Source organism: Macaca mulatta, chromosome 6 (assembly GCF_049350105.2).
Source record: "Macaca mulatta isolate MMU2019108-1 chromosome 6, T2T-MMU8v2.0, whole genome shotgun sequence".
Classification (NCBI taxonomy): domain Eukaryota; kingdom Metazoa; phylum Chordata; class Mammalia; order Primates; family Cercopithecidae; genus Macaca; species Macaca mulatta.
Genome location: NC_133411.1, coordinates 88,600,210 through 88,627,707, shown reverse-complemented (window position 1 = coordinate 88,627,707; position 27,498 = coordinate 88,600,210). Strand labels below are relative to the sequence as shown.

The window sequence follows — 27,498 nt, the reverse complement described above, 5'->3', positions numbered from 1 at the left end:
AACCACTTATAACACCAGTGGATGCTCAAGCGAACCACAGTAAAAATCTGTTTGATTACTGAATACCATTCTCTAAGGCTGACAGTTTCCACTGGTTTAAAGCCAAATGGAGTTGGATAATCAATCACAGATTCGCATTTTCTTGAGTCTGTTCCCTGCAATCCTCTTGGTACTAACAACTACATAAATCAGGATTCTTCATTGCAGACTACAGAATCAACTCTGTTATTAAAACAGAAAGAAATTTACTATAAAGTATGGGATCTTACAGAATTCTGAGAGGGCCAGAACCAAACGTACATTCATAGCCAAGAAAATTGCAGCCAAAATAAATGCCCAACATGAGACTGTCCCATCAGAAAACTCGCTGTCATTATCATCTACTGCTTGCCACCTAGGATGGGACTAGACAGCAGACCCATCATGACAGCTGCCCAGAAGATTCTCTTGCTCTGTGTGTGACTCTCCACTGCACATGGTTTCCGTCTGCATTCTAAGTTTTGTGTAGGAGTATCTTCTTGTAGAACCTAGGTCCTGTACCGAACCCTAGCTGGGAAAATGCAATGTCATCTTTATATTTAAGATCTCTTTAAGACAGAAGGCATATTATTAGAGACGCTTTGGTGAGGATGAAGAGTGAATCAATCTTCAGTATCTGCCAAGAGCTGAAAAGGATGCTGAGGAATGCATATGAAAGACAGTGACAGTAAGAACATCAGTGGTAGCTCTAGAATTTCTATTAAGGAGGCATTTAGAGGACACTATCTCATTGGAAGGAAGATCAGGGGATATGTCTCAGAGCTGTGTTTGCATAGCAAGCACACTGTTATTGCTTCGCTCTATTGTTTATTCCAAGTGGACCTATGAGAGCTCAAAGAGGTCTAAATCAGACAAATGAGACAACGCTGGCACCTTGACCAGATGGAAAGGTAAAATATGGCCAAGACTATTACCCCTACTTCACAGATGGAGCTGTACTGCTTCTGAACAGCAAAGTAAAGGACAAGAAGGTCCTTAAATAAAGTGCTCTGCCACATGGACTGGAGTCCTCCCTCAACATTTCTGTGAAAGAGAAAAAGACTATTTTTAAAACAAAATTGGGACATAATATCTAGAAATGCAAATTATGTTACAAAATAGTTTAAATTATGAACCTCCAGATAATCTTGGGTTTATTATTTCTATAATTATCACATCCAAACTGGCACAGGCAAGGAGGACCGAGTGTGTTTTCCTTTCTCTGTGTTGCCAATCTTTCTCTCTCTCTCCCTCCATCTCTCCCTCCCTTCCTCCCCTCCTCCTCCTCCTTCTTCTTTTTCTTTCTCTCTCTCTCTTTCTCTTTCTTTTTCCCTACTTGAAATACTCCTTTGTTTTCAGGGTACTTTGAGGCAACTAACAGTCATATTTGTCTTTGTGGGGTCCCTGAGATGCCTTTTTTCATTGCCCCAAGTCTACCTACGTAGGCCAGAGGATGGTTCAAAAAGAATTCATTATATATTTCCTTTTTCTGTTTTTTCTTTTTTTTTTTTCTTTTGTAATCAATCCATTTGGTGAAAATCTGTAATTCACAAGTCAAATAGCGTAGAACAGAAACAACTTTCGGAGCCCACTGTGGATGTGGTGGGGGCCAGCCTGTGCTGCTAAACATAGATTTTGCTGATCTGTTGGCTTCTCAGTTCATAGCATGCAGCCCCCTGGCTCCTCAGCAGCTCCTTCTCGTCAGCTGTGTCTCGAGCTTTCAGCTGCGGGAAGTGGGCAGGAGAGGCGATGAGATCGTAGTGCTGGGCCAGATACCGCAGGTAGATGAGCATGTGCAAGGCGTAGGCCAACACCAGCAGCAGGATCAGGGACGTTGCCAGGCCAATCAGAATAGCTGGCGAGAAGGAGGAGGCGCAGTCTTGGGCCTTCGTAAATCGTGCCCCCTTGATGGCAAAACCTTGGATCTGCAGGAGAAAGGAAGGAGCTGAAGTGATACATCCCTTCTCTCCTAGGATCTACTTCCCAGTTGGGCTGGCAGTTCTGGCCCCTAGGTAGCCAAATTTCATATACTGTCGCCCTATTTGCTGAATAATTTAACCACACGATTTGACAAATGTGATTGTGCTTATGGGGACAGTGCAACTCAATCTTAAAACAGGACTGACCCAGAAATTCTGGGATGTATGGTTGTCATAACTAGGAGGCTCATGAAATTCAAGACTGAAATAAAACCTTGATTTCAAGGCTCTGCAAGAAAACCTCTTTTAATATGATCCTTAGAAATATTCCGGTTCATGGAAAAACCACAACTGCTGTGTTGTCTCTAAAATCCAAAGCACACTCAAAATTTTATAAGGCTATTATAAGTTTCACAAAGATTTTAAGTCTCCATTCCTCTGCCTTTGATTCTATTGACAGGAATGAGGAAGAGTCTTTGAAGGGGGATGTCATGATCCTTAATGAGGTAAAAGATAAATAATAATCATAAAAGCTAACACTTATCAAAGGTTTTTGTGTACCATAAACTGCCTTAATTTTTTCAGTATGCAAAGAGCCTATGAGTAAATTACTATTTCATTCCTACTTTATGGATGAGGAAACTGAGGCACAGAAAAATTAAGTAACTTGCCTAGAGTCACACAACAGTAAATGTTGTGATGGTGTAATTGAAACCTGGGCAGTGGGCGTCAGACTCGCACTCCATAGCTCCTGGTGGGTTCTCTCTCTTCCTCCTCCCTACCCTCTCTCTCTATTGGTTTTACCATACAGACTTCGTCCCATTTCTGGATCCCTCCTTGCATCCTACCCATTACTTTTAATGGCAAAAACCGCAATCACTTTTGCACCAACCAAATAGAAAGAAAAGCTTTCCATTATGTGCAGATGAAATGGTATCATTACTTGAAAGAAAGAGAGGTTCAAATTGAGAACTGGCACTGATATCTAATGCTGTCAAAATGAAACAGGGCTACAAAGCAATTACTTTAAAACAAGAGCCATCACTTGTGGAAGACAGCCCCTTGTCTAGCTGGCTTTAAAAGTATGACCCTACACAGCGTTGCCTCATTCAGACACCTACTCGGTTTTTAAAGAGTACATCAGACGACTGAACTATCCATGAGTGCTTTACTGAAAATTCACTTTGATGGCTTAAGTGAGCACTTTGGCATTGTCCCGTGTGTGTTAGAATTATTGAGGCCGCCCATCACTCCATAGACGCAAGGGGCCTTGCTCGCCCAACTGTCTGTGCTCTTGATTGAACCCAAAGCAGCTTCTGAAGGAGACTGTTGTTCTAGCTTTGGGGATCCCTGCCCCGCCCCTCCTGTGAAGAGGCAGAGTGACCTTCTCTTTAGACTGGTGCCTGAAGAGTCGAGCTCCGCCATGACAAAAGACGACCTCACTTGATTCTGCAACTCCAGCCAAGGAGAATGTCCTCAGGTTGACTGACACTTAATTCTTTTTTTTTTTTTTTTTTTTTTTTTTTTGAGACAGAGTTTTGCTCTTGTCGCCCAGGCTGGCGTGCAATGGCAGGATTTCAGCTTACTGCAACCTCCACTTTCAGGGCTCAAGCGATTCTCCTGCCTCAGCCTCCCAAGTAGCTGGGATTACAGACGCTTGCCACCATGCCCAGCTAAATTTTGTATTTTTAGTAGAGGCAGGGTTTCACCATGTTGGCCAGGCTAGTCTCAAACTCCTGACCTCAGGTGATCCACCCATCTCGGCCTCCTAAAGTGCTGGGATTACAAGCATGAGCCACCACACCCGGCCAACTGCCACTTAATTCTTAACAAGACTTGGTTGAGAACAGTAAGTGTGGAGAATGCCTGATACATGTCTACCCATTTCCTGGACTAGAGGTTATACAGACATGCTGTTTCTAGCCCACAGGTGAGTTTTGTTTGACGCAGTGCTCGGAATATCCTGAAAATTTCCTGTGAGAATCCACCAATCTAGCTTCTATTGAAAAGATTCAGCAACACCAGCCCTGCATTCCTACAAAGCAAAAATCAGCACGGTTGAATTTGTAAAATGCTCACTGTGATGAAGGCTACCCTTTGCCACAGTTCCAGCCCAAATCACCAGTTACCCAAGGTACTCGAGTTTGCCACACCAGCCACATCGCTCTATACTCTATTCCCACCATAAGCCAGGCCAGCAGAGCTGCGCATGTGGACAGCAGCCTTTTGTACACATGCCTCAGCCACCATCACCACCACCTCCTCTCCACTGGACTGAGTTTGTGTTCTGCCATCTCTTCACATGAAGGGGGTTTCAACAAGGCCCACCTGTCCCCCTGAAAGCCGTGTTTATGGTACGAATGCTCATAAGGATGTATACATCTCACACCACCAAGGATGAATGTGCTCATCCCAAGCACACTGGCAGCAGTCTTAGGGACCCTGTGAACATGTAACTGAGTGTTTCTCATACTGCCTGCTTCAGAACTTCAGAGCCAAATTCCTGTGCCGCCTCCAGTCAGTGCAGACAAATGGTCTCGTGGTTTTGTATATTAACCTCACTGGTGGCTCTAACTGACATTTTCTTCCTTTGTTTTTCTCTGCGTCCACGTCTTTGCTAAATTTTTTGTTTTAATTGTTTATTATAAAATATATATAATATAAAATTTATCATCTAACCATGTTAAGTGTATACAGTTCAGGGCTATTAAGTACATTCACATTGTTGTGCAACCATTGCTGCCGTCCATCTCCAGAACATTTTCACATCTTGCAATACTGAAACATTACTCCCATTAAATACTAACTGCCCATTCCCTCCTCCCTTCAGTCCCTGGCAACTACTATTCTACTTTCCATCTTGGGGTTTGACAACTGTAAGTACCTCATATAAGTGAAATGATGCAATATTTGTTCTGTTGTGGCTGGCTTATTCCACTTAGCATAATGTCTTCAACGTTCATTTATGTTGTAGCATGTATCCAAATTTCCTTCCTCTTTTTAAATTTAATTTTTTTGAGGCATCTGTCACTCAGGTTGGAGTGCAGTGGTAGAATCTTGGCTCACCGAAGCCTCCACCTCCTGGGCTCAAGCAATCCTCCCACCTCAGCCTCCCAAGTAGCTGGGACTACAGGTGATACCACTATGCCCCCAGTTGATTTATTTTTTAAAAATTGTTTGTAGAGATGGGGGTCTCACTATGTTGCCTAGGCTGGTCTCAAACTCCTGGGCTCAAGAGTGATCCTCCTGCCTCAGCCTCCCTAAGTGCTGGGTTTAAAGGCATGAGCCACCGCTCCCAAATTTTCTTCATTTTTAATGCTGAATAATATTCCACTGTACATATACACTAGGTTTGTCGATCCATTCGTCCCTTGATAGACATTTGGGTTGCTTGTACCTTTTGGTTATTGTGAATAATGCTGCCATGAACATAGGTATAAACATAGGTGAATGCTGTTCAAGTCCCTGCTTTCAATTATTTGGAGTACAGAGCCAGAAGCAGAGTTGCTGGATCCCTTGGTGATTGTATGTTTAACTTCTTGAGGAAACTCCATATTATTTGCCACAGCATCCACACCATTTTACATTCCCAACAGCAATGCACAAGAGTTCCAACTTCTCCCTGGTCTTGCCAACACTTATTATTTTCTGTTTGTTTGTTGTTGTGTATAATAGCCATCCTAATGGCCATGAAATGATTTGCCTATTTTTGAAAGTAATTTTTCATAAGTAGTATTTCCATAAGTCAACTAAGTCATTTCCGGAACAAGTTAGAAGTATAAATCAATCAATTCCCCTGGTCTAATTAGGCAAAATTATTTGTAAAATATTCCTTGTTGTCATTGTATCCTCACTGCCATTTCTGTATATGTATATATATACACACACATACACACATGTATAAACATACACATACATAATATATATTAATATTTATAAACATTTTATACATACACACACAAAAGAATCCTTGGAACCAAACTGTCCAGAATTTGAGTCGTGCCTCTACCATTAACTCTATCAGTTATACTCCTTAGAAAAATTATGTGATTATCAGAGATTCAGTCACCTCATTCATAAAAGGACCTTGCAGCATTATGGTAAGTTCTGAAGACAAAGTACATAAAATAACCACAGCACCAACACACACGGGACACTCACATGTAGCAATTCTTGTTAGTCCACGCCTGGCGCACTACTGAGTGTTTCTACATACCTTAGGCCACGTATTCCTTACATTAACAAAGATAGGTGAGAAATTGAGAGAGGTTAAGTAACTTGCCCTGGTGACTGAGCAGTAATTTGAAACCAGGTCTGTCTGACTCCAAAATGTGAGCTACTTCCCTACCCCAAACTGCCTTTCATCCACACCACACTTCTCTACAGAAGCTTGGGAAGGATGGAAGGGAAGAATATGCACATATGCGAATGCCCATATATATCTGGAAAAGGTTGGAATGTGCCCACGAGAGGTACATGCAAAGCCCTGCCTACTATTTCAGGGAGTGGCAGGAACAAGCTAAGCTTCATTCACAGGTAAACAGGATAGAGGAACTTGACAGAATGTCTCTCAACCTAAGATTCTGGTAGTGAAAAGGAATCTCTTACACCCCATTCCTTTCTCCAAATACCTTCAAGAAGATCTTTGGGATATTTTTGACTCCCCGCTGAGTCCCTTCCTACTAACTGCCAAAGCTGTCACTCACACTGCAGATATACTTCTTATCTTCCCTGATAGGATCACTGTGCCACTCCCTGAAGGAAATAAAATAATTGTCCACCAATGTCTCTCCCCAGAAGGGCCTCTCATTGCAGGAAGTGTCAGGCCCTGGCTTCACCCACAGCTTCGCTAGGGCTTAGATGGCTGGCATTCCTCACTGATAATTATTAGTGCTGGATAAAGCTGAATGCAAAAGCAAGCCCTGGGTAGGGGGTGGGGGGTACAGGGAGATAAAATTCTCTATCCTATTCCATTTCATACCTTAAAAGGCAAAGGAAAAAACCCACCAATATTCTTTTAAAGGCATCTACTTCTCTTTTCCTTGAGCATCTAGGTTTGTTTCAGGTGTTTTTAAACAAACATTGAGCTCCTTTGGTACCAAAAACGCAGGTGCATTGAGCATAGATTTTAGTTTATTACCTGGAAATCAATAAGAGTGACCTCCCACAGGCTCGACCCATCATCCGTGTCGCTGGGCAGCAAGAGGGCCTGGTCCCGCGGCAGGTTGCCCACGCATTGGCAGCGGTAGGAGTAACCAGAGGGAGCATGTATGCCAGTTGGGTTAAAGACTGCTTGGATTGAATTGTTGGAAACGATCTCGACTCGGCGCAAAGTAAACCAGCTCTGGATGGACAACTTGTTGTAATTGGTAAGGATGAATCTGAAACTGGTTATAAAATCAGCATTACTCCTAAAGAACTGTTCCCACATTTACCGACGAAAGGCATCATCTATGAACAGTACAATGGCGCCCTCTTTTGTCAGGCAGCAGAACGGGCTTGGGGAGAGGCTTCACTTTTGTTGCAGAGCCTCCCCTGGATGGATGGGAAAGAGAAAGTGACAGGGCAGTCCCCAAAGTGGACAGTGCAAATTCCTACGAAAGAAAAAAACACAAAGTTTAGGTTTGTTTGTTTTGTTTTTGCTTTTTCAGAATCAACACTTGATTATGGGTTTATTCATCAAAAAATTTGAGAAAAACTTAAATGGACACCAATGAAGAATTTGCTAAATTATGGTTTAAAATAATGGTAATAGCTCTCTTGATAGCTTCTGTGTTATGTATGTGTATTGTGTTTAACCTGCACTACAACACTATGTGATAGATAATATCCTTATTCTAATTTCACAGGCAAGGAATCTAAAACACAAAGGGCTTGAATAAGCTCACTGGGAGAGTAAGTGTCAGAGCTGGGCTTCAAATCCAATCTTAACTCTTTCGGAATGGACTGTTTTCCAGCCATGAAAAAAGTCATAATTTACTTGTCATTATCATTTTATTTCAATTTTTAAAAAAATATGTGACTGCATAGAAAAAAATGTCTGGAAGGATAGAGATTAAAACATTAGTAGTGATTGCAAATGGTGTTTAGATTATTGATGATTTTCATTTTCTTCTTTCTATAGCTCAGTATTTTCTGATTTTTCTGTTTTCATTAGTTTTTCTTGTCTCTGTTTGGCTCCTTTGCAAGAAGACACTAAGACAAGGGTGTGAATATAAGAAATATTCAGAGGAGTTCAGTCATTCAAAATATGTAAAATGGAGAGAAAAGAAACGACAGAGGAAGGGAAAGCAGCTAAAAGAGGCACATTATTAAGCAAGTTTCCAATGTGGACAAGCAGGGCTTCATTGCCGTGATGGAACCTGGGAGCCAGAGTACAGCACATGCTGCTGAGTTATCTCACCTGATGGGGAGGGAGCTGAGGTGTGTGTATGTTTCCTCCAGTCATTGGTCAAAGGCTATTGGGCCAGGGACTGGGGGCAGTGGGCCAGAGAAAGCTTTTAGGCAAAGAGAGGCTGGGAGTTGAAAGTTCAGCAGGTAGGCTACAGTACTCTCAAATGGAAAGGACCATGTAGATATTCATAGAGTACTGACAGTCTCTGCTACATACCTCTATCATCAGAATAAATAATAATAACAACAATAATAATAAAGCTATTTTTCATTTTGGAAAAAAGTAGAATTACGACCAAAAATATTCTCCATTTCTAGATCAAACAGACATGTGTGTTTGGTCACCTTGTGGGGTTCTATTTACTTGTAAAGTTGCTCTGAAAGATGATGGCATATATTTTCTAAATTATGATCAGTGAAACACTAGTCTCCCATGATATGTAGACAAGTGTTCTGAGGAAGAAGGCTCTCCAAAGTTAAACACAGGAAACACTGAGTTAGTCAAAGTTACAAAGTGCAATAGTCTTCCTTAAGATTATTTCTTCTCAGAAACTTTAACATACAAGTTTACACTGTGAATTGCCAAGAGGAAGATATGGTTTAGAGTCGTTCCCAGACACATTTGACCACAGAACCCCCTTTTCGTAAAATCTTATAAATATTCTTACAGAGCAGAAGTGTCCCACAGAGCAAAGCTTAAGAAAGACTGCCCTAGCACAATCCTGCTGCTTTTCCAAATAGTGTTAAAGACACAACTACTTATCTCCACTAACAAGTTTGTCTTATAGGAAGGGAAGCACTGTATTTTTATAAGAAAAATAATAATAATGCCTTCAAATTGTTCCCCCCACCTCAGGAGCAGTTCCTAACTGCTTGGCTAAAGTCACTGTTGGCAGATGCATCCTTTCATACCTAAACATCAAAAAACTGTAGGCCTCTGTTGATTGTCTGCTGGGGAACGCACATAACGAGGCTTTTTCATTGTAGTTAAATGGTAAAGTGTGATTAGTTATAAGAAGCTATAGAAAATATTTCCAACCAGAGCCCCAGTCCTTAGAGCTTTATTTCTATTTTCTTCTTTTCTCAGATGAAAAGGATATTACATTCTCAGGACTGGGAGTTTTCTAAGTCCTTAATGCAGGCGGCATGGGGGGTGGGGGAGAGGGAAGTTACGGGTATTTTGGTAGAAACTTTTAGAAAGAAAGCACCAGTATAGGATCCCATCATATCACAGCACCAACTTTTCAGTGTAATTAGGTTGATGTGGCATGCAATGTGTCACAGTGCTTGGGCATATAGCAAGCCCCTGCTTCACACACGTGGAATGAATACATTTTAGAGAGCTAATCTGAAGTGCTGAAGCTGCGATGCTCTAAAGTGCTGTCCTACCTACCTTATAGCAAGACCTCTGGGGTTTCCAGCATCACCAAGCTTCAAAGACAACCTAAGAAAAGGAAACAACACAGTCTATGAAAATAAGAATAACCCTAACTTCATATCTACTCAAAAGTTACCTCAAGGTGGGTCACGCAACACCTAACACACAAAATGTATAGAACATTTTTTTAATCTTGAGGTAGGCAATGGTTTCCTGAAAAGAATACAAAAGCATAAACCATAAAAGAAACAACTGATAAATTGCATTTTACCAAAATCCAAAATTTTTACTCTTCAAAAGACACTGTTTAAGAAAACAAGAAAGGCAAGCCACACAACAGGAGAAAATACTCACAACACGTATACATAAAGAACTTTATCCGGAATACAATAAATAACACTAACAACTCAACAAAAAGACAGCCCAATGTAAAAATCGCAAAAATTGTCAGAAGACTCGAGCATGTTTTAAAGAAAGATATACAAATGGTCAATAAGTACATGAAAAGATGCTCAGGACCATTAGACATTCAGGGAATGTAAAATAAAACCACAATAAAGATAACACAGTACAGGAATCAGAATGGCTAAAACATTTTTTAAACTGACTCTTAAGCTTTTAATAACTACATTTATTCCTATTTTCCTGAGAGTAAACATAAGATTTCCCAGAGCAAAGACAGATGAATTATGACTTACTCATGGGAACAACCATAGTGGTTCCCCCTTCTAATCCAATTCTCCCCCACTAGGCAGCATGAGAAGAGCCAGATGTCATCCTACACATATTGGGATTTGTAATACAGATGAGGAACACCAAAATTATCCATCTGGGAGTTTACATAGGAGAGAGACCGTGGATCCCTTCTCACCTCTCGAGAGAGGGAGAGAAACATTCGCTCCCCTAGTGTTAATAAATTCTCCTTAGGAAGAGAAGAGGGCTGATTAGTCTTTGAGTGAAAGAGTTTAATTAGCCTTTGGATGGAAGCAAATCGCTCACCATAAGGAGACAAATGGTTGCAGGTCTCATACCCATGGTATGTAAATACATATCTCCAAGGGGAGGATAAGATAAGCCTCTCTGAGTTTCTAACCCCTGGAATCTCTCTATGGCCTTGAGTTTCATTACCCCTTGATACATGAACACATTACTTTCAAGAGGTAAATCTGTCACTAACTCTAACACTTATCTTTTCACCCAGTTCCCAGTAAAAATTTGTTCAGAAATTCCTAAACATGCAGAAATATAAAAATGCCTTCTCTAGTCTCACTCTGACCATATGAAGTGTTAGTGAGAATGGGAAGCAACTGGAACTCTCATATGATGCTGGAAAAAAGGAAAAGATATGGCCACTTAAAAAACAGTTTGGCTGTTTTCTAAAAAGGTAAACATACACATACCATATGATCCAGGCATTCTACTCCTAGTTGGAATGACAGATAAGAGAAATGAAAATACCTGCTGCCACAAAGACTTGTACGTGAATGTTCATAGTGACTTTAGTGGGAAAGTTATGCAAAAAGTGAGAGAAAAAACAAATTTCTATCAACAGGTGAACAGATAAGTTGTGGTACATCTATAATATGGACTACTACTCAGCAATGAAAAGGGAAATACCATTAACACATGCAATAACATGGAAGATTATCAAAATCATTAAGCTAAGTGATAGTGGCTACACTAAAAAAGAGTACACACATGTGATTATATTTATATAAAATTCTAGAATGTGCAAACTAATTGATAATAATAGCAGATCAGTGGTTATCTGGAGATGTGACAGTGGTTGGAAAGATGCATTACTAAGAAACACATAGAAACTTCGGGGCATGATGAAAATCTTTGTTGCCTTTTTTTGTTTTTTGAGACAGGGTCTTGTTCTGTCGCACAGGCTCAGGGGCAGTGGCATAATCTCCACTCACTGCACCCTCCAACTCCCAGGCTCAAGCAATCTTCCCACCTCAGCCTCCTGTGTAGCTGGGACTACAGGCATGCACCACCACACTTGGCTAATTTTTGTATCTTTGGTAAAGACAGGTTCATCATGTTGGCCAGGCTGGTCCCTAACTCCTAATCTCAGGTGATTTGCCCATCTTGGCCTCCCAAAGTACTGGGATTACAGGTGTGAGCCACCGTGCTCAGCCACGAGGATCTTTAAGTATCAGGTACTGTGCCATCAATTGGGAATACAAAGGAGAAATACAACCTGGAACAAGAGCTGTTCAAAAAGGAGCTCTTTTTACTCTTTCAAGCGCTCTACTCTCACACATGTAAAATGGATTCTGAATTCTTCAGGCTGTAATTGCCTAAATTCCAAATACACACAGATGCTGGGATTATGCTCTATTTGCAGGGCTTTCATTATTTAAAAAGACTTCCGTAGCAAATCCATCTGCCAATAATTTGCCTCTCTCTGAACATTTTGTTTCCAAGAGCTAAAACGTGGTCATCTTTTTTTAATCTGTGCTTTTGACCTTACATGGTTATGTCTTTGTTTCGGTTTGTTATTTCAGCAACTCCCATTCTGCTTCTTGAGATCTTAAGATTTCCTTGCCAGCACAAGGGCATCTGGCTCATCCATGGAATTCACAGGAATCAGCCACTAGGTCTCAGCAGCTGGTCCTTGACACTTCCCTTCCTGGAAGCCTCCTGTTGCCCCTCTTTGGGCAGGCTGTCCAGGATGCCTGCACACTCACCTGTGCAGGACTCCAGCAGGTGGACGCTGCACACTCAGGGCTCACACCTGAATAGAATTCTAAGGCAGTGTCCAAAAAGACAGTCAGGTTCTGCCCAATCTTTAATTTGTGTCCTGTGAGACCCAAAGCTTACTGAAGAAATTAGACACTGTTTCACTCTAGTTATCACTGGGATGCCAGGAAGGAAAAGAATGCTACTACTATTAATACTCTGAACAGCACTCAACAAGATCTCAAAGTGCTTATGCATATATTTCCTCATGTGTTTTCCACAACCTTGTAAGATAGGGCCAAGAGGAAGAAGATAAATGGTCATTTTTAAAGATGTTTTAAAGCCCAGCTCTATGAACATACATGCTCCATGACTTTAGCAAGTTTTCTAACCTCTGTCATGATAACTGCCTATGACTCCGAGAGTTACCGTGAGGAATAACAGACTACGAAGACCTCGCACCGTGCCTGGCCTACAGTAAATGCTCAAGGCCTCATAGCTATAATGAATAGATGCCGTCATCTCCATTTGACAGATGATGATCCTACACGTCCTGCTTATAAAATCACAAAGCTCTCTGGTAGAACTGGGCCTAGAGACCAAGTTTTCATTCTTTCTGTCTCTAGGTTCCCAGTAATCACAAGGTCTCTAAAACCCAGCAAAAAAAAAAAAAAAAAAAAAAAAAAAAAAGCTGTAGGTGGCCAGGCGCAGCAGCTCACGCCTGTAATCCCAGCATTTTGGGAGAACGCAAGGTGGGCAGATCACCTGAGGTCAGGAGTTCGAGACCAGCATGGCCAACATGGTGAAACCCTGTCTGTCTCTACTAAAAACACAAACAACTAGTCAGGCGTGGTGGCACCTGCCTGTAATCCCAGCTACTCGGGAAGCAGAGGCAGGAGAATCACTTGAACCCGGGAGGCAGAGGTTGCAGTGAGTTGAGATCGTGCCATTGCACTCCAGCTTGGGCAACGAGCGAAACTCTGTCTTTAAAATGAAATAGTAAAATAAAATAAAATAAATAAAAATAAAATAAAAAACAAACAACTGTAGGACCCTGATTTTCTCCCACAAATGCCCTAGGGTCAGGATAAATGGAATCAAGGAGAGCCAGTCAGCCATAGACAGCCAAGATTATCCCCAAGCAGGCAGCCTCTCTCTGTGCAACTGACCACAAATAAAGAGCCCTGTGGGGAATTAATTAGCACCCCAGGAAAAGGTCCTGAGCTCTCAGCATTCCATAGTCTCTTTGATAGTCTTGGATAGTTGAGCTATAACAGGATAAACAAATCTGAGAGGACTCTAGATGCTTCCACTTACAATTCCCTAAATCCCTAATAAAAGATAGTCGTTCTGAACAGCAAGATACTCAGATTTGTAATATGACTTTTAATTGTATATTAATAGAATCCATTTTTACCCATCGCCAAGAATTTTTAAGTGGGAAGTAAAGTTCAGGAATAAAAGGATGTTTCCAGCCAAAGTACATAAAGTAGAAAAAGAATACACACACACACACGCACACAGTTATGCTTTATATAAAGCACCCTACCCATCTAAACCAAACCAGAACAAATGCAGAGAATCTTCCAAATGGATCTATTTTACCAACAAATGTTGAAAAGAAGGTTTATAGAAAGCAAGCAGGACATGCCAGATTTCCTCTCCCTGGACCAAAATAAATAAAAACAAAAATTTTTGCTTGGATGACTGAAAAGCAGAAAAAGGCATTGGAAATTGATTTGCCCTTCAAACATGTTATTTGTTTAATCTGCTTATCTCAAATCAAAACTAATTATTTCAATCATTTTGAAATGTCCCAAAGAATTATCTGGAATTTAGCCATTGAAAAGTGCCCTGCATATTTGCAAACAGGCAATATTCCACTATTTCAGCACACTGACACCCCCCTCGCCCCCCACCTCCACAGAGTCAAGCATTTGTCCTGGCTAGTGTGTCACCCACTAGAATGTGCATGACCCTGCTGGGATATGTGATCTCTTCCCTGATAGGATAAAAGTAGTTTAACACCTAACATTTGGAGGTGAGACCAAGCCTGGAATCCTTTGCTGTTTTCAAAATGAGTTTGAGAACCCTCGCTTTCCAAAGTCTCATTTTCTACAAGTTATTCTGACAATTAGCAAAAAGGTTCAGCAGAAAACTGCCAGGAAAATATAACTTTTTTTTTTTTTTTTTGACCGAGTCTCACTCTGTCGCCCAGGCTGGAGTGCAATGATGGGATCTCAGCTCACCGCAACCTCCGCCTCCCAGGTTCAAGCAATTCTCCTGCCTCAGCCTCCTGAGTAGATGGGATTACAGGCACCCGCCACCATGCCCGGCTAATTTTTGTATTTTTGTAGAGACGAGGTTTCACCATGTTGGCCAGGCAGGTCTTGAACTCCTGATCTCAGGTGATCCACCCCCTCAGCCTCCCAAAGTGCTGGGATTACAGGCATGAGCCACCATGCCCAGCCAACAATTTTTGAAGTTAACTTCTGACTTGTTCCTTTATTTTAGACAGTAAATACTTTCTCAAAGATGTGTGTCAGGGTCCTATACAAAGGAGCCTACTTTTTTTTTTTTTTTCTGAAATGACAAAAAAATTGAATGCAGAGTTAACAACGCAATAGCCCTAAGGGCTTCCTCAAACTGAGAGATCAACATACCTAGCACTTTCTTCAGTGCAATTTGAGTTGTCAGGGTCCACTGTTACCTTCTGACCAAATGCCTCGTCTGTAAGGTCCAGCCAGGTTTGATTCTTAAATTTAATCGTGATTCTTTTGGCCCAGAAGAGAATGCAAGAAATTCCATCGATGGAGACATTAACTGGGCCATGATGGCTGAATGCATTCCAAGGTTCTTTTTCTAAATGCCCTTCTTTGCTCAGATTGTAGTTGAGAGCCTAATTAACCAAATATAAAGAACGTAAGAGATGAACTTGTGTCTATGGTGCAAAAGGCTTCCTAGAAATGAAAGAGCTAAGTCATATCCCTTAATGGTAAATACATGTCATTATACATTTATTAAAACCCATAAAATGTACAATACAAAGAAAGAAATTTACACCAATTACTCTAGTGTAAATACAGATAAAAGAAAAATTAGTTAATAGAGAGCTGCAACTTACGCTTACCAGTAACCAAAGATTATTATTATTATAGCAACAGAAATGAAGCTGAATATTGTAATGAAAATATAAGAGAGCAAGTAAAATTAAGTATTTTAGGTTTTTCTCAACTGTAAGATTCTATAATAAACAGAAAACCAAATACCACATGTTCTCATTTATAAGTGGGAGCTAAGCAATGAGTACACATGGACATAAATATGCAAACCATCGACACTGTGGGTGACTGGAGAGTGGAGGGAGTGGAGTAGGTTAAAAAACTACCTGTCGGATACTATGCTCACTATCAGGGTGATGTGATTCATACCACAAACCCCAGCATCATGCACTACTCCCATGTAACAAATCTGCACATGGACCCTCTGTATCCAAAATAAAAGTTGACTTTTAAAAAGAAGAGATTCTAGCCAAGCACGGTGGCTCATGCCTGTAATCCCAGTATTTTGGGAGGCCGAGGCGGGTGGATCACAAGGTCAGGAGATCAAGACCATCCTGGCTAACACGGTGAAACCCCATCTCTACTAAAAATACAAAAAATTAGCTGGGTGTGGTGGTGGGTGCCTTGTAGTCCCAGCTACTTGGGAGGCTGAGGCAGAAGAGTGGTGTGAATCTGGGAGGTGGAGCTTGCAGTGAGCCAAGATCGCACCACTGTACTCCAGCCTGGGCGACAGAGTGAGACTCCGTCTCAAAAAAGTAAATAAATAAAATTTAAAAAATAAAATAAAATAAAAATAAAAAGAAGAGATTCCATAATACATTTCCCCACCCCAATTTGAAGCAAAAATATGTTACTTATTAATACAATTATAATTTATATTTTCACAGGAGCACAGACACGATTGAAACGTGTTTTTCAGTTTTTTAGAGCTAGATTACAATCTGGTTTCCTGGCATAGTCATACCTGTGTGATTGGTATTGTTGTGAAATTCTGGACTGGTTTCGTACCTCCATTATTCTGATCTGTCAAATAAATAATGATGTGGTTACCAATGCTAAATGTCCTTTATTTATTAATGTAATTGAGTGGCAATAATATGCTAAGCACTGTCACATATATCAAGCTTAAGCCCCTTTTGGCTCATCATTTAGAACACACTAATATAAGATTTCACATGAGTGACTCCTGGTACAGACACCATTGGTCAGGGAATTCTATCACAGAAAAAGCCCTTCCCCACCCCACATGGAATCATGCGGGCAACTGGAGTCTTACCATTCTTCATAACCACTTCTTTATTTGAAGATGTTGGAGAACTGAAATTAGAAAAAAACAAAAAAATTAAAAGATGCTGAATAAATATCTACAATTCAGATGTTATATGAAATTTTAACAAGTATATTTCACTTTATTACATCTCAGAATAGAGGAGCAGAAACAGCCTGCCAAAACTGTTCATTTCTTAATAGTGAATTTCTCATTTAAAAAGTAATATGTCTCTCCCCTGTTGTCTCTGCATTTAACAGAGAGAGAGAAAGTAACATATGTTCTTCAAAAAACAAATATGAAAAATAAAGAAAAATTTTAGAAAGAAAAATTATTTTATTGTATTTTATTTTATTTGAGATGGAGTCTCACTCTGTCGCCCAAGCTGGAGTCCAGTGGTGTGATCTCGGCTCCCTGCAACCTCTGCCTCCTGGGTTCGAGTGATTCTCCTGCCTCAGCCTCCTGAGTAGTTGGGATTACAGGTGTACCACCACACCCTATTAATTCTTGTATTTTTAGTAGAGATGGGGTTTCACCATGTTGGCCAGACTGCTCTTGAACTCCTACCTCAGGTGATCCACCCACCTCGGCCTCCCCAAGTGCTGTGATTACAAGTGTGAGCCACCATGCCCAGCCAGAAAAATTATTTTCAATCAAACCTGAAGGCCGGGCACGGTGGCTCAAGCCTGTAATCCCAGCACTTTGGGAGGCCGAGACGGGCGGATCACGAGGTCAGGAGATCAAGACTACCCTGGCTAACCCGGTGAAACCCCGTCTCTACTAAAAAATACAAAAAACTAGTCGGGTGAGGTGGCGGGTGCCTGTAGTCCCAGCTACTCGGGAGGCTGAGGCAGGAGAACGGCGTAAACCTGAGAGGTGGAGCTTGCAGTGAGCTGAGATCCGGCCACTGCACTCCAGCCTGGGCGACAGAGCGAGACTCCGTCTCAAAAAAATAAATAAATAAATAAATAAATAAATAAATAAATAAAACCTGATTCTTATTCACTGAATAATATTGCGGGCAGGGGAGCCTACTATGTGCCAAGCAGTGTGCTACACACTAAGGTTTAACCAATAACAAATACAAAATAACAAAATAGTAAAGCATATAAAACATTTTACAGTGAAATTTCATACTACATTGCATTGTTAACATATCAAAGCCAAAACATCCAACAGAAAACAAGACAGACTCAATTACCAAAAAGTTATACTGGAAACTTATGAGCATATAAATTATGATATATATCCTTGTGTTTGTATGTGTATATATATCCTCTCTGTATGCATACAAACACACAAACACACACCACATATGTATATAATTTACTTTTCACAAAGTTTAAAAATGGATTTTTCTGGACATACTGTTTTAGAGTTTGCAATTTTTTTTAAACTATATCACAAATATTTTCCATGTAATTATATACTTTTGGCACATTTTTAATGTCATGTAGTATTATATCATTGAAATGTATCATAATGTATTTAACCAAATTTCTACTTTTAAGTATTTGTTTTCAATTTTATTAGCATTATAACAATACTGCATTGAACATTACTGTGGATGGTTTGTTCACACCCATGAGAAGTTCCTTAAGATAAATTCCTTGAAGTGAAATTTCTAAGTCAGAAGATATACACATTTTTTATTACAGGATATTTCAGACATACACAAATATAAACAGAAAAAAATAATAAGCCCCCATGTACCTGGACCCATTATTCAGCTTTAGTAATTATCAGGTTATAACCAATCTTGTTTCACCTACAAGCTCACCGTCTTCCCCCATGTGATAGTAGCTTGAATAAAATGTCAAAAATTATATCATTTCAGTATATATCTCTAAAAGATAAGAACTTTTAAAAATAACAGCACAATTACATCTACAAAATACTGATAATTATTTAACATAAAAGTAGCGTTTAAATCTCCAGTTTTGTCATAAACGTTCTAAAGATTTAACAGTTTGTTTATTGCATATTTTAAGTTTTCCATAAGTTTTACCTACAGTATATGAGAATGTAAATCAAACTCTATACTTAACAATTCCAATCTAAGGTCTCTATATATCGCTATCATATAAACTCAACATTTTTATAATTAGAGAAAGATATATATTACATGATATATATGCAAAACATAATTGTAGCTGAAGAGTTACTAAATCTATATCATAATAAAGTGCTTTAGAATTAATTATATGGACCCAATTACAAATTAAATGTACCATTCACTCTGTAATATGATCCCTATTATCTAATGAGAATTTCTGAAGATAACAAATTGGTGGCCAGGTTGTCTATTAGTTGCTGTTAATAAATGTATGCATGCATGCAATTCATTAATTTTCATCAACTTTATTGAGGTATATAATTTATGTACAGTAAATTGCATTCATGAAAATTATACAATTAAATGAGTTTTGGCACAGGCACATACCCATGACCCCATTGCCACAATAACAATACAGAATGTTTATAACACCCAAAAAAGTTTCCGCTTGCATTTTTGCAGCTACGAGTTGTTCCCTCCACCCTCAACCCGAGGAAACTACAGACTTGCTTCTGTCACTTTAGATTAGTTAGCATTTTCTTTTTTCCTTTTTGAGATGGAGTTTCGCTCTTGCTGCCCAGGCTGGAGTGCAATGGCGTGATCTCAGATCACCACAACCTCCACCTCCTGGGTTCAAGCGATTATCCTGCCTCAGTCTCCCAAGTAGCTGGGATTACAGGCATGCACCACCACACCCGGCTAATTTTGTATTTTTAGTAGAGACAGGGTTTCTCCATGTTGGTCAGGCTGGTCTCGAACTCCCGACCTCAGGTGATCTGCCCACTTCGGCCTCCCAAAATGCTGGGATTACAGGCGTGAACCACTGCACCTGGCCTAGTTAGCATTTTCTACAGTTGCGTATAAATGGAATCATACATATTCCTTAGCATTTGGCTTCTTTCCGTCTTATCATAATGACTTTGAAATTCATGTACGTGGTTGCATATGTCAGTAGTTCATTCTGTTTTAGTGTTAAGAAATATTTCATTGTATGGATATGCCATACTTTGTCTATGCACACATTCACGAATATTTGGGGTGATTCTGGTTTGGAGCTACTACAAATAAAGATTTAAGAACATTAATGTATAGGAGTTTGTGTGAATATGTTTTTGTTTCTCTTAAATAAATAGCCAGGAATGGAATGACCAAGTCACATAATAGAAGTAACTTTTTAGAAAAGCTGCCAGTCAATTTTGGCTTCCCTGTTGTTCAACATTCTTGCTAACATTTGGTATCATCAATCTGTTTAATTTTAACCATTCCAATGGGTGTGGGTTGCTAGCTCAGTTTAATTTTAATATCCATTTCCCTGGTGATTAATGATGCCCCGCATTTTTTCTTATGCCTATAGAGCAATCATATAGTTTCTTTTGTGAAGTGTGCTTAAATCTTTTGCTCATTTTAAAAATTAAATTCATTGACCTCCATAAGTGCTCTTTATATGTGCTGGATGCAAGTCCTGTGTCCGATATACATACTGGAAATATTTTCTTGCATTCTGTCTTCCTTTTTCATTTTCTTAATAGTGGTTTTCAAAGAGCAAAAGTTCTAATTTTCATAAAGTCCAATGTAATCTTTTTCTCTGTTATAGTCTATGTTTTTGTTTCTAAAAGAAATATTTGCCCAACAAGGTCACCAAGATTTTCCTCTTGTGCTTCTCCTAGAAGTTTTCAAATTTTAACTTTTACACTTAGGTCCATTTTGAGTTGATTTTTGTGAGTTAAGGTACTTGCATCATTTTGGAGCTAAGGATAAAGAAAATGTCCTATTAAGCTTGCAGAAGTAAAAAACAAGAATCATGCAAGATTTCAGCCAATGCATCCCTCTCACCCCTTCACAGAAGCTAATGGAGGACATGCTCCCACAACATAAGGGCAAAAGTCAACAAAGAGAAAGCACAGGCTCTCATGAACAGCAGATCTCACTAGAAGAGTGGTGAAGCGAAACTAAGACTAACCATTGTATATCAGACATAGAATCAGTCCAGACTGGAGCAAGAGGACAATAAAAGGAAGACATACAGAGAGATCTCTAAGTGAAAGGGGAATTTGAGAGACCACTGCATATTGGAGGAAAGAACATGTGAAAAGAATTAAGACTATGCATGTTTTGAAATTGCAACTACAAAAAGGCCATTTTTAACTCAAGGGAAAAAGAAAAGTTATTCAAAAAAAAAAAAGAAAGAAACAAAATACAGTCTACTAGCTGGCTTGTCTGTGAACAATATACATAGTCATTTTGATGCAAGCACTGATGAACTGAAAGCAGTAATGTAACTATATTGAATGGGGGGAGTGAAGGAAAGAAAGATGAGGACATTGTTGGAGACAGGAACTTTGTCAATAATAAAGGAACTTGCTATAAAATCTAACATGTATAAATGGAGAAATCATCTATGCATATTATTTTGATACTATGGCAGTACAGTGAATTGTATGATTGTTACCAAGTCTTTGTTTCCTTCTCTGGGAGAGGATTTTGCATCCCCCTAGGCCATATGACTTGCAGTTCCTCCCTGTGGGTGGAAAATGCTTCCTGCCCCATCATTAGGCTTGGCCACTATATGGACAGGAGACAGGGAAATACTGGATAGAAGAGGGCAGTTCCTGGCAAAGGCCCCACACTTAAGCCTGGAAACCCATGGCCCTAAATGGGAACAAGCTTTCCTGTTTCTGTGCCCAAATGTTGCCTTTTGGCCCACCAGGGCCCCCTATCCAGTACCCATATAAACCCCAAACCCCAGGCTCCACAAGCAGATGAGCGGATGAACAGGTGAACAGAAGAGCAGTAGAACAGCATGACAGAGAAGGAGAGACGAGAAGGAGTGTCTGAACATCTAGAGGAGTTTGGCTGGGGACAGTCAGAGAGGAGATTGGCTGCTGGACAGCCACACTCCAGGGGAAGATCATCTCCCACTCCATCCCCCTTCCAGCTCCCCATCCCTCCTACTGAGAGCCACCTCTACCACTCAATATAACCCCCACATTCACCATCCTTTGAGCCCTTGTGTAACCTGATTCTTCCTGGTTGCCAAACAAAAACCTGGGGTCCAAGAGGGCACTAAACTGGTTAACACTTAAGCCGTCTGCAGATGGCAGAGCTAAAAGAGCACTGTAACACACCCACTGGGGCTTTGAGAGTCACAGGCACCCAACCCTAGATGCTACCATGAGGCCAGAGCCCAAAAGCACTTGCCCTGGTTCCTACACCTGCCCGTCTGCATGCTCCCCGTCTTGTAAAAGGTTTGAGCACATGTGGCAGCAGCCAAACAAATGCGCCACATCCCTGTTGCACGTCCTGCAAGGGGGGGTCAGGGAACTCTCCAGTTTCAGCTATGTATCTTAATTAGGCCAATGCAATATGAGCAGAAGCAACAATGTGACAGTTCTGCAGAAGTTGCAAGTGTCTGCATGTGCCTGCCATCTCTTGCCCCATTCCCTCTGTCGTAAGAACAGCATGCCCAAATAGGGGCTGTTCTTTCAGCCTGGGACTTGGAATGAGAAGTGGAAACAGAGCTAGAGCAGGGTCACAGCAGCCCACCTGTAGCTGTCAGAAGTAACAGGAGCAAGAAAGAAATGTTTGAGGCTACAAACTTCTGCAATATAGGGGTTGTTTGTTTCTAGAAAAAAGTCTAGATACAAGGTCACTAATACAAGCAGTGACCAACAGAAGAAACAACTAAAAATTTGAAAATGTTTGCCTATAGAAATAACTAAAAGATAATTTTTCCTTTAATGTGTGTCTTGTCACCTTTTGATTTTTTGAAACCAGGTAGGTGTATTACTTTGACTAAAATTTGTAATTTAATTTTTTAAAAAGATACCTTCCTTTAGAAACTTATAAATTAGCATTACGGTTTACATTAAGTGTCTTGTGAGTATAAGTTTAATTTCCTGAGCAACAAAAGTGAGGTTCCCATCCAAGTAATAATGAAACTATAATAAAGATATGCTTTAGCCAAATAATCTAACCTACCTAAACTCCAGACTTTGTAGTACAGGTTAAAATGTAACTGAATATAATATATGAAATAGGCACAAATACCCAGACATCATCCAGGCAGACTTCGTCCTGCCAGCTATGCTTGCCTTATTTCACCTCTTCCCTTCTCTCTCTGCTCCAGCTACTCTAGCATTATTCAGTTCCTTGAACACTTCATGGTTCATTTTTCCCTTAGCACCTGCTGCTCCCTCCACCTGGAATGTTCTCCATCCTCCTAGTGATTTTCTACATATCCTCCAGATGACAGCGCATCACTTCCTCAGGAACACAATCCCTAACTTCTGCGAGTTCCAATCCCCCTATTGTATGTGCTCATTGCTTCCTATACTTTTCTTTCACAACACATTTCAAAGTTTATTTGGAATAATATATATCATTTGATTAACAAGGGCTTCCCTATTAGACTTAGTCCATGAGGGCAGGGACTAACCTTGTTGTGCTCACCATTGTAGACCCAGCACCTAGCATGGGGCCTCACTACTTAAAAGCACCAATTATTTTTAAAATGTGTTGCATGCATGAATGAACTAAGAAATTAATGAAAATACTCTGAAATCAAAGTGGAAAATGGGAGGTCACACAGGATTTCTTTTTGGATCAAGAATAAACCCAACTTGAGAAAGAAATGTGCAAAGTGAGAATAATGACCCCTACTCACGGTATGTTTAGAAACCGTGTATTGAGCTTAAAATATAATCTTCCTTCCTACAGACAGAATATTGAATAGCCCCAGGGAGCTGAAAGATATTTTATATTTTGGATCTATTATTTGAAAGAACACATAAAACAACAACTGTTGTTTCCTTCATAATGAATTAATGAGCCGTACGTATTATTAGATTCAAATGATCATTGACTTATGTGATTTCTAAGATCTAAAGCTTCTGAAGCTAAAATTAAGCCCATTAACTTTGTCTTAAAAACAGAACTGGGATTTTTCTAATTCTTGGTGTACATTTTACTGGTGTAATACACAAATCAGGCATTTCTGTGTAACCCAGGTGTGGAACCAGGACTAGGCTTTAACCACCTAAAGGATATAAGTCACTTACTATTCAAAAGTGAACCTGAAGGAAAGCACCAATTGACTCAGAAACAATGGAAGAAAAAAAGTGTTAATGTCTATATGTAAAGATTTTATCAGTTTTGGACTAAGGAGTCTTTAACCCAAGTTCTGCCAGACTCTCCTGCTTGCTGCTGTCCGCTGTGTTCACACTAAATTCCCTGATGCATTTGTTGAGAAGGCACACAATGAGTCAGTGAGAGACATGACATACCTTAATTGCTATTCAGATTTTGAATATTCTTTTTTATAGAAAAAGCTGTAAATGTTCCTTAAATGATGTATAAAGAAGCCAAAAGGACAATAGAAATAGAAACAGGAATTTAATTGCCATCTCTTAACAGTTAAAACGATTTAACACCTTTTCTTTGAAGGACAGGATATATATTTCTGAAGTTTTCAATTTTTTTCTTACTCTTTTCTCACATAATAATGGCAGGAGATACTGTGGAATTAACATTTCCTTGTAAGTATGAAAGAAATCTGAACACTGATTTGAGGAGTCATTTTCTCATAGATAAATACTTTGATACATACTACAAAAGTTTCTTGGATATTTTGAACAAATAACCCTTATCTCTTACAAAAAAGCTTACATTTTTACCTCAAGCATAAACTCTGTTCAATAATTTTTGTAGCTACCTGTATGATCTAGCATATCCATTTTGAATCACAAACAAATGTAGATATGAAACAACATAAAGAAATCACAGAGCCACCTAATTTCATACTTGCACTTAAGTTCACAAATACATTGCTTTAAAAGATGTGCAGTTACTCACCTTACATTCTTCCTGGCAAATATATGGTCCAAGGTTAGTGAAAATCCTATACATAAAAAAAATCAGTGAAAAACTAAACAAGATTTTTTTTCCCATCAGAAAAGAATCAGTTTCTTTAAAGCAAGAACATCTGTTAATTCATAAATGCAAACAGAGCAAACGCAGTACTTTTCATGCCATGTGACTGACAGCATATTCAACCAATAACAGGGCAGCTTTTTCAGAATGTATTCCATGGTGGGGCGGGAGGGAAGGGAGGGGTCTGATAATGCTTACAGTGTAGAGTGAAATAAATATTTAGGTTTTAAATTATTCATCTCATGGAAAGATTATTAAGGAGCCAATTTTTAAAGAAAATATATTTACCACTTAAGCTCATTTTAGAAATTTGCAGTGTTTTGATACTGTCATATAACTCTTAAGACTTTATGTTATATACTTCATACTACATATATGTCATACTATTATATATTTCATATTACACTTCAGGAAGCTATTGATTTCTCCCCAAAATCTATGAAGTATATATTTTTACATGTATTTTTCAGGTGAATAAATAAATAAAAATCTTCGGAACTTCCCTAAATTCACATGTATGTCCTAGTTCACAGTTTCCTGATGAATTCATAAGCCTCCATTTGCCAAGAGGTGTGGACAGCAACGGTGAGGAGCACAGGAGCACCGGCTTTGGAATCAGAAGCTCCTTACCAGTGAGCAAGCTGACACCAGGCAGGTGATCTTCCCTCTGGAGCCTTGTTTCCTCATCTGCGGAGTAGGGACAGACACACTTAATTGTTGTGAAGATTAAATGGGATCATGGATAAAAGGGTTTTTTTTGTGGTTTTTTGGTTTTGTTTTTTTTTTTTTCTGTCAGAGTCTCCCTCTGTCAGGCTGGAGTGCAATGGCGCGATCTCGGCTCACTGCAACCTCAATGTCCTGAGTTCAAGTGATTCTCCTGCCTCAACCTCCCGAGTAGCTGGGATTACAGGCATGCACCACCACGCCCAGCTAATTTTTGTATTTTTAGTAGAGGCGGAGTTTCGCCATATTGGCCAGGCTGGTCTCGTGCTATTGACCTCAGGTGATCTGCCCGCCTTGGCTCCCCAGAGTGCTGGGATTACAGGCGTGAGCCACCACGCCAGGCCATGAAAGGCTCTTCTTAACGCTTAGCTAAGTAGAGTGTCTATTGTTATTCCTTCCCTGCTGGCCTCTCCTTTCCCCTCACTCCCCTAAAAGCCTGAAAAACAAAACAAACCACAAAATTCCTAAGAGTTGTTTCACATTTTTTTAAAGTACAATTAAAATGCCACAATAAAGAAAATCCTCCAAAATTAAAGTGTCAAGTGTCACCATTTGGGGCACTTAGGAATGTTGATGGCTTAAAGACAAAGTACTGGTAGCAGAAAAGGGCTATTTGTAAGTGAAATTTCAGAGATGATGGACTATAGGAAAGCTGGGGTCTTCACGCTGAGGAGACATTCCCGTTCCTCTCACACACCGCTTTCTCCCAACATAGTTCAGGGGACCCCAGTAGAAAATAAGAAGAGGAGAATAAAGCAGAATGACTAGGGGAAGTGGGAGTATGCAGGAATAAGGAAGAAAGTTGCTAACAAAAATTACAAAATCAAAAGGGTCGCTGGCCTTAAATGTGGCCTTTCCGTGCCCCATCTAATTCCTACTGCCTCCTCATACTGTCTTTTCTTCTCTGTTTTCATTTCACCCAGCTTCTACTCTTCACCACTCCTTTTCTCATTCTGTTCTTTTCCTGATTCTGTGGAATTTCATGTAACAAGCAGGTCTGGATAAGAGAAGTTAGTTTTAGGTAATGTTGACAGATAGACTACAGGATAACCTGTTAAAGCTGAATGTCAAAAAAAAAAAAAAAAACCAAATGATTTTAATATAAGCATATTCCATGCAATATTTGGGACATACTATATTTAAAACTTACTGTTTATTTGAAAAATTAAGTTTAACTGGGCATCCTATATTTTTAGTTTGCTAAACCAGCCAGTCCTAGTCTTAGGGAAGCTCAGCTACTCAAAGTGTAAAGTGCATACAAATCACATGAGATTCTGTTAAAATGCAAATTTTGACCCAGTAGGTCTGGAGTGGGTTGTAGGATACCACATTCCTAACCAGCTCTCAGATGATGATGATGGTGATGCTGCTTGCCTGAGAACCGCCCTTTGAGTAGCAAGGATCTAGAACAGCATTGTTCAATAGAAATAGAATGAGAGCTACACATGGAATTTAAAATGTTCTAGTCACATTAAAAAGAAGTAAAAATAAACAGATGAAACTAATGTTAACAGTATTTTTATTTAACCTATCTAAAATACTATCATTTCAAACATACTTAATTTTAAGAATTATTAGTGAAACATTTTACATTTTTTCTGCCCTAAATCTGAACTCTAGTGTATAATTTTTAAAATTTATTTATTTCTATATTTTGTAGAGATGGGGGTCTTGGTATGTTACCCAGGCTGGTCTCGAACTCCTGGGCTCAAGCAGTCCCTCCACCTCAGCCTCCAAAAGTGCTGGAATTACAGGCATGAGCCACCGTGTTACTTATATCTCAATTCCAATAAGCAAAATTTCAAGCGTTCAGTGGACACTTGTGGCTAGCGCCCACTGTATTGGACAGTGCAGATACAGAACATCTCCTGCAGCTGCCAGAGCAGTACCTGGTATTCTCCCATGGGAGCAGTGGTAGTAGTGCCTACTCCTCAAGGCCCTGGTCAGGAGAAAGTGAGAGCCCAAGCCAATGATGATCCCGCACTGTGACAATAATGGTTCTGTGAACCCTGAGAAAGGAGAGTGTTAGTCCCTTAGTGGTTATCACATAAGAATCTTTCGGCCAG

General features: G+C 39.8%; 1 protein-coding gene across 6 annotated transcripts in view; it reads right to left on the bottom strand.

The window, feature by feature from the left end:
• The window catches only part of ATP6AP1L (ATPase H+ transporting accessory protein 1 like), a 64,874-nt gene that overhangs the window by 22,031 nt on the left and 15,345 nt on the right, over positions 1–27,498 (bottom strand). The window contains exons 2-9 of one of the 6 annotated variants that reach the window (XM_028849557.2): positions 25,340–25,396; positions 24,632–24,677; positions 16,735–16,775; positions 16,423–16,481; positions 15,060–15,295; positions 9,724–9,774; positions 7,078–7,324; positions 1,340–1,943 (exon numbers count right to left, since the gene is read on the bottom strand). In XM_028849557.2, the coding sequence (XP_028705390.2) occupies positions 1,641–1,943; positions 7,078–7,324; positions 9,724–9,774; positions 15,060–15,295; positions 16,423–16,481; positions 16,735–16,775; positions 24,632–24,677; positions 25,340–25,396 (1,040 nt within the window). In that variant the 3' untranslated portion in view covers positions 1,340–1,640. Of the gene's footprint in view, positions 1–1,339; positions 1,944–7,077; positions 7,325–9,723; positions 9,775–15,059; positions 15,296–16,422; positions 16,482–16,734; positions 16,776–24,631; positions 24,678–25,339; positions 25,397–27,498 lie in introns of those variants that run through there. The other 5 variants (XM_078004957.1, XM_078004960.1, XM_078004961.1 and 2 more) reach the window with 5 other exon arrangements.